The following is a 7,461-nucleotide window of genomic DNA, read 5'->3' as shown; positions in this document are numbered from 1 at the left end:
CTTGGTACAGGATTGGCGGTCGTCCCACTCAGACTCTTGCAAGAAAAACGAAGAAAAGTAGAAGAATGAAACAAAGACTTTTGCAAGAAAACGTGTGCAGGCTGAGTTGTGGACTGTGACCGGTAGAACTGCAGTAGGCAAAATATAAATTGAAAGAGGGAAAAATGGCAATCGTTTTGACAGCGACACAAGGATGCTGTAAGATTAGTCCTGGCTCATAACGTGATTGTAAGCTGCGGGGCACACATCAAACAAACAGGATGAACAAATCAAGATTCAAGAGGCGACACCAAGGCAGACCAAGCCATTGACTGATGACGGACTCAGGAGGTAGCGGCCGCGCGTCGAGGAACTGCTGGCGGCGGACGGAGAACGAAGATCCAAATCTTTGAGTTTACTGTTACATTCTGTAGCTACCTTCACATTTTCGGACAACTTTTTTTCTGAAGAAACATTTTAGCAACTACCAGGCCAGATATGAAAAAGATGAAGTAAATCAATCATACATATTAAATTATACTCCCACCGTTTCAAAATAAATGTCGCTGCTTCAGTATAAAATTTATACGAACTTAGTACAAAATTTACGTCATCTATTTTGGGACAGGTGGAGTAATATTTACTACAGTTCTTACTTTGAAAAAAACATTAGATTTCACCCAAAGTACAAAACATCTCAAATATAATAAAAATTACATCAAGAATACTGTGATCACCGAACAACCACTATTGCCAACAAAACGAGCCGCCGACGGCCATTGTCGCCACTTTCGTACCGGGTGCACCTTGATATTGTTGATAACGGTCGAGAAGTCCTCGTGCACATGCAGCTATGGACCAACATCTTGGAGCCGTAGTTGTCGCTATTGAACCCTTTGCTTAGATTTGAAACATCTAACATCAAATCACACTATATGAGAAATCCTAGCCTCACCGTCTCAAGGAGACGATAGGAATCTACGCCTGAGCTCAGTCGACAACGTGTTGATGAACTCGAGGAGGATCGAAACGAGAAAGGCAAATTCAAAGAAGAAGCATCGTTCGCCCGAGTGTCTCACCTGCAAGGACTAAAGAACCATAATTTAAAGTACAAACCAGAGCGGAGGCACCGGGATTCCGCTCCCCGTCACCGGCCACCGGAACGATGGATAAAGGGGATGCGAATCCACAGGCTCGCTGGTAAAGCCTTGAGGTGAGAGTTTGTCCTAGACGTCTAGGGTTAGGGGATTTTTTTCTTTCTAAATAGACAAATATATTTGAAACTTTGTTGACAGCATACATGGTCTAACATACTACTCATGTTTAAAATTTCAGAACAAAATGAGTTGTGACGTATTTCGAGAAAAATACAAAAAAAATCAATATTCCCTCGATTCCACAATGTAGAGCATATTTTCATTTTCCGAAGTCAAACATGTTTATGTTTGACCAAAGTTTCTAGAATAAATTATCAACATCTAAAATACTTCATGACGAATCTAATGATACAAATTTTGTATTATGAAGTTGATATCTTTTCCTTAAATTTGGTCAAACATACATGTTTGACTTTTAGAAATAAAAAATATGCGTTATGGAATGAAGGGAGTACTATATAAAAGCTCATATTCATGGTTTTTGTAGCTGTGTTTTTTCCGCTCACAATACAACATGACTCATTTTGTTCCGAAACTTTAAACACGAGTACTATGCTAGACTGCGGTTTTTGCCAAAAAAAAAAATTTGTGACATTTTTTTACCTTCTTTTTTACTAAATCGAAACCTATGTCCCAAAAATCCACACGGAAAAATCCTTTATAAACAAACAAATAATCCTCATATTGACTCTGTTGACACTTGACATCAAACTTCACATGTATTTTTGCTTAGTTAGAAGAGAAAACATGTTGCTTTCTTTGGCGAAGAGATGTTTTGGAGCACTGGGAAAAATATATGATAACCTTTCATGTTTAGAACTTCATAAATTTCTATGAGCATTCATGAAAAGAAAAGGTCATGTTTCCTGATGTTTCATAAATGTCTTCTAAGCATTCATGAAAAAAAACATGTTGCATGATTTGTGTAAACGTTTCTCAACTTTCTTTTTACATTTCCTGTTCTTTTCCGTTCTTCCAATAATTTATCTCCATTTATTTATATTTATTTCATTATTTCTAGAATAAAACGTTCCCTTTCCAAAGGGTATTTCCATTTTCCATAATTTCTATTTTTTCACTATTTTTAGTTTGTTATTTTATAAGGGGCCAAATCTGGCTGGTTTCAAAAGTTGAGTGTCATCTACGTCTCAGTTCAGACTATAGGGACCAAAACTAGATCCAGCCAATAGTTAACCAAAAAAGGACTTATGCTATTAAACTGGATGTAAGATCTGACAGAAAAATACCTTGATATATAGAGTACAGTTTATGCTACTAAGGAATTTCGCCATACATACACCTTAAGATCAAAATGAAAATAATCAGCAAACCCGCAACAAAGGATAGTTGACACTTTCAGTAGCCAACTGTTGCTCACTGCAAATCACATTGGGCACTTGGCACTTTCAGTAGATTGGGTACAATATGCAAAATTACTAGTAGTTGCAACACTACATTCCTAACGATAACAAATCAGCATGCTCTAACAGAGCTGAAATATCCGTCAATCGTCATGATGGCGTTCCAGAAAGTCGTCTCTGAGAGCAGAAAGTTTTGCAGGAACATCTTTCATTCCAGGCCTGTCCTTCGGAGATTCCACAGTACATGACAGCCCCAGAGCAACCAACGGGACGATATATCTCTGCATCCATGCTTCTACGCACCCTTGATGCTCCTCATGCGCCATATGAGGATCTAGCATCTCCGCAACTAGGTCAGGGAACATGGATTCAGAGAAAATGCGAAGGGTGAGTCCATCGACAAACATATCATCGGTTGGTCGCTTTCCCGTAAGCAACTCCAGTAGAAGCACTCCAAAACTATACACATCGCCTCCTACAGAGATCTTGCAGCCCAGCCCGTACTCTGCAAATGCACTTAAATACTCGGTAAACCATGCATACATACATGAAGAAAAAAAATACGCTGTACAAGTGAAACAATACACATACATACAAGACAAACTATTTAATTGGGGATTTGGAAAAGTAAACTCACCAGGTGCCATGTATCCAATTATTCCTCCGACATCAACCAAGCTTTTACGGATAACCTGGCCTGGTAATAGAAACTTTGCTGAGCCAAAGTCACTGAGCCGTGCGGCCATGTCATCGTCCAAAAGGATATTGTGTGGCTTCAAATCACAATGGATCAAAGGAGGCGTCAGTTGGTTGTGGACATAATCGAGAGCAGAAGCCACATCTGCTGCTATGCATATCCTCTGGCCAAAGTTCAGCACTCTGTCCGGGATTCCATTGTGTTGCTCAGAGTGCAACCATCTGTCAACGCTGCCATTAACCATGAACCTGAAGATCAGTGCTTTGAAATCATGGTTTTGTGAATCAAGTGTCGAGCATAGGGTCATAGGCCGCATTATATTCCGATGGCGGGTGCTTCGTAGCACCTCGCACTCAATAAAGTAACTATCATATCCACCAGGCTCATTCAGGTTGAATACCTTGATGGCAACTAGACTCCTGTCGGATTTGAACCTACCAACATAAACTGACCCAGTACAGGTTGAGCTGATAGTATGGAGTGAAGAAAACCAGTTGGTAGCTTTCAGAATGTCACCATATGATATCTTTTTCAGCGTCTCCTTGTGTTTAGAACATGCATGAACTTCTCTTTGCTTCTGGTCAGCAACCACTTCTTTCTTCCAGTTGGCAACAAAACATAACACACCGAGAATCTTATTGTCCCTTGAAAATGTAAGCCGCGCCCTTATTTTCCAAATAGTGACAACCAAACTTAACAATAACAAACCAGCAATTAATAGTGTAATTATCATTACGATTGTTCGCAAAGGCACACGGTTCTTTGTTGAGTACCATCACAGATTGGCAGTGCTAGCATGGACACTCTTGCACATAACATCTTATTGCCATCCAAAATAACCATACTCGAGTTACTAAAGCATCCACCATAGGGAACTGGACCTTCGAAGTTGTTGTATGATAGATCAAGCTTCTCCAACAAAGTGAGGTTGTCAAAGAATTCTGGAACTGGACCAGATAAATTATTTCGAGCAAGATTAATCTGCTGGATGGACATCAACTTCCAAAAACCCTGAGGAATTTGCCCCTTGAGCTTGTTGTCTTCCAGGCACAGGAATAAAAGATTGACACACCTTCCAAGATCATCAGGAATCGTTCCGGACAACAGATTGTTGGAAAAGTTCAGAAGAGCGGGATTTGCCAAGTAGACATCTGATGGTATTTCTCCTGTGAGATTGTTGTACGAAAAATCCACACCCAAGGCAAGTCCAGGGCCAGCAAAAAGTTCAGCTGGTATTGATCCAGCCAGGCTGTTGGCAGACAAGTTTACTTCAAGAAGCCCCTTGCACTGACCTAAACTACCAGGTATGTTTCCACCCAAGTTGTTATCATCAAGATAAAGCTTGCCCAGTTGAGTAATGTCACCAACTGAGGGAGGGATCTGACCTGATAATTTGTTCTTTGATAGGTTTATGATATATAGGTTTTGCAGCTTTCCAACGGTAGAAGGTATGCTTCCAGAAAGAAAATTGCTTTCCATCCTAAGAGAAGTGAGACTAACAAGATTGCTAATTTCAAAAGGTATTGAGCCTAAAATTTGGTTTGAACCAAGCGATAAATCTTCTAGCTTAGTGGAAAGATTAACAATTGATATAGGTAGGCTTCCATTTAGAAGATTCCCTTCCAAGGACAACTTTGTCAGCTGGGTGCAATTTGCTAGAGATGCAAGAAATGACCAGTCATGTGCTTCTAGCAAGTTGCTCCCCAAAACAAACCAACGCAAGTTTGCCGATGAACCAAGGGATGGAACAGAGCCATGTAGCGAGTTCTTCGAAAGATCAAGAATTTGAAGATTTGACATGTTGGCTAGCGAAGCAGGGATCAGGCCCTCTAGCATGTTGCTTCCCATGATCAGGGACTGGAGGTTTGGTAGTGAGTAGCCGATGTGAGATGGTATCTGCCCAACAAGGTCATTGCTGCCAACACTAAAGTTTTTCAGTGATGACATGTTGTAAAGAGAAAACGGGATATTACCTGATAAACTGTTGAAACTTAGGTCAAGCTCAAGAAGTTTTGTAATGTGACTCAAAGTTTCCGGAATTAGTCCCGGTAACCTATTTTGGCTGAGCAATATAGAAGCGAAGGAAGACACATTTCCCATTGAATTAGGTATGCTTCCAGAGAGGAAGTTCTCTGTCAGGCAAAGAAATTTGAGAGTTATGACCATATGGAAATGTGGGATGGGACCAGTGAAAGAATTTTTCTGGAGATCAACCACAGCAAGCTTAGATGAATTATCAAACAAAGAAGAAGGGATCTCTCCTGAGAGGTTATTACGTGACAGTATAAGTGTGCTGAGTGAGGAGCAATCGGTCAATGAGAGAGGGATACCACCGGTAAGCGTGTTGTTTGCAAGATTTACATAGCTAAGAGAATTGCTAGCGCCTAAGGAAGTGGGGATGTTACCTTGAAGACAGCTGCCGGCAAGATTCAGTGTATGGAGGTTTGGAAGCATACCCAACTCTTCAGGGATAGTTCCCGAAAGATTATTATAGGCAAGGCTCATCCTGGATAGAAATGTCAGGTTGCCCAAGCATCCAGATAACTGCCCACTGAGACGAGCATAGTTGAAGTTAAGAGAGACCACCCGGGGAGGAAACTTTGTTCTGCAAGTGACCCCTTTCCAGCTGCAAAAGTTGAGTGAGTGTTTGCTCCATGAGTCTAGGATGCCAAGGGGATAAGAACTGATGCCAGACTTGAAGCAAAGGAGAGCTTGGCGATCAATCTCGGACTTGTTTGCTTGTGATGCTTCGAGTATTATAGTGTTGACGGAGAAAAGGATGAGTAAAATATAGAGTGGAGTAAACATTGAGGGCATGGTTCCAGAGTGTACAGGATGTGGAGTAACCAAGTAGCTGGAGTGCTTTAGACTGGAGCTTGGGTGATCTTTGTGCGTGGAGGTCATTTAAAGATATATTTTTTCTGCAGGAAGGAATGGGCCTGAAGTTAAGCTCGACCAAGTTGACTTGACTTGATACAAGTCATCTCCACCCTGAAGGTGATGCAAGGGTAAAGAAAAGTAGAAGAAAAAAACAAAGACTTGAGAGAGAAAACGTGTGCAGGCTGAGTTATGGACTGTGACTAGTAGAATTGCAGTAAGCAAAATAAATAATTACAAGAAGAAAAGCAAATGATTTAGAGAGCGACAAGAAGGTGCTGTAGGACTAGTCCTGGCTCATGCCGTGATTGTAACCTGTAGAGCACACATCAAGCAAATAAGATGATCACTGAAGACAAACCAATCCATTGACGACCACTGGAGTCTTGAGGTTAGCTAGGCAGCGTCGACCCAGACCGCATAGACAAACCTGAACCCCACTCAAAGTGACTAGACATTTCTTCACAGAACAAACTGATTGCAGTTTTGTGTGTCGCTAACATTCTTTCATAATTGAGCCTGAATTGGGCAACGCAGCATGGAAACTGGAATCCCTAGTAGATAACTGGATTTCATCCAATTTAGCATGGAAAATCGGGAACCTGGCTGCAGGACTTACGGCATACAGGGGAGGGGATCACTGCTTACTCTTCTTCCACGCCGCCGACGCGATGGTTGCTGCTGGGGTTTGATACTCCAAGGTCCGAGGCGGAGGAGGCCGTGGAAGGGAGCGAACCCGTCGAGCTGCGAGCTGCGCATCGGAAGGAGAAAACCCTAGGCCAGGCTCCCGCGGCGTCGGCGGGCAGGCGACGGCCAGTGGTGGGGTTGCCACCGAGCCGCACGGGCTCGGGAGGTGGCGAACGCGCGTCGAGGCGGTGAGGGAACTGCCGGAGGCGTTCGATGCCGGCAGTGGAGAAGGCGAGCGGCGGACGGCGGGTGAGTCGCCGGAGGCTCAGAGCCTCACACCGTCGTCAGGTAACGGAGTCTGAGCACGAAGATCCAACGGCTGAGAGTGCATCTTTGAGTGTACTGTTACGTTGTAGCTACCGTTACATTTCGGACAACTGCGAATTATTTGTTACGAAAATTTTGCTAGGCAATTATTTGGTTGAATCAGTTGATTTTCTCTCTTTATACCGTAAAATACATAGGTGAGGGTACTTGGCTGCTGTAGTCATGCTCAAGCATCTAATTATTTGAATAATATTACATCATGCATTTAATAATTGTACTTCCTCTATATCTAAATACTTATATTTAAGGAAAAGTAGACAGGTCTTTTCAACTATAAGTATTTAGATACGGAATGAGTACATTTTACTCCCTCCGTTCCTAAATATAAGTCTTTTAAAAAAATTCACTAGTGGACTACATACGGAACAAAATGAGT

General features: G+C 42.0%; 2 protein-coding genes across 2 annotated transcripts; both read right to left on the bottom strand.

Moving 5' to 3' along the window:
• Positions 1-2,362: 2,362 nt before the first annotated feature.
• On the bottom strand, positions 2,363-7,036 carry LOC123425041 (probable LRR receptor-like serine/threonine-protein kinase At3g47570; the record flags this gene model as incomplete). The annotated part of the gene is made up of 3 exons (XM_045108709.1): positions 2,363-3,002; positions 3,135-3,838; positions 6,720-7,036. Coding segments are annotated over 3 exons (1,383 nt in total), but the record flags the coding sequence as incomplete, so codon positions are not given.
• Positions 3,824-6,784, bottom strand: LOC123424505 (LRR receptor-like serine/threonine-protein kinase EFR). Its single transcript, XM_045108129.1, has one exon. The coding sequence runs from the start codon at positions 6,096-6,098 to the stop codon at positions 3,927-3,929; it is 2,172 nt and encodes a 723-aa protein (XP_044964064.1). The 5' UTR covers positions 6,099-6,784; the 3' UTR covers positions 3,824-3,926.
• Positions 7,037-7,461: the final 425 nt, after the last annotated feature.

This window comes from Hordeum vulgare, chromosome 2H (assembly GCF_904849725.1).
Source record: "Hordeum vulgare subsp. vulgare chromosome 2H, MorexV3_pseudomolecules_assembly, whole genome shotgun sequence".
In the NCBI taxonomy this organism is placed as follows: Eukaryota; Viridiplantae; Streptophyta; class Magnoliopsida; order Poales; family Poaceae; genus Hordeum; species Hordeum vulgare.
The sequence above is the reverse complement of the archived record's forward strand: the minus strand, read 5'-3'. Positions and strand labels throughout refer to the sequence as shown.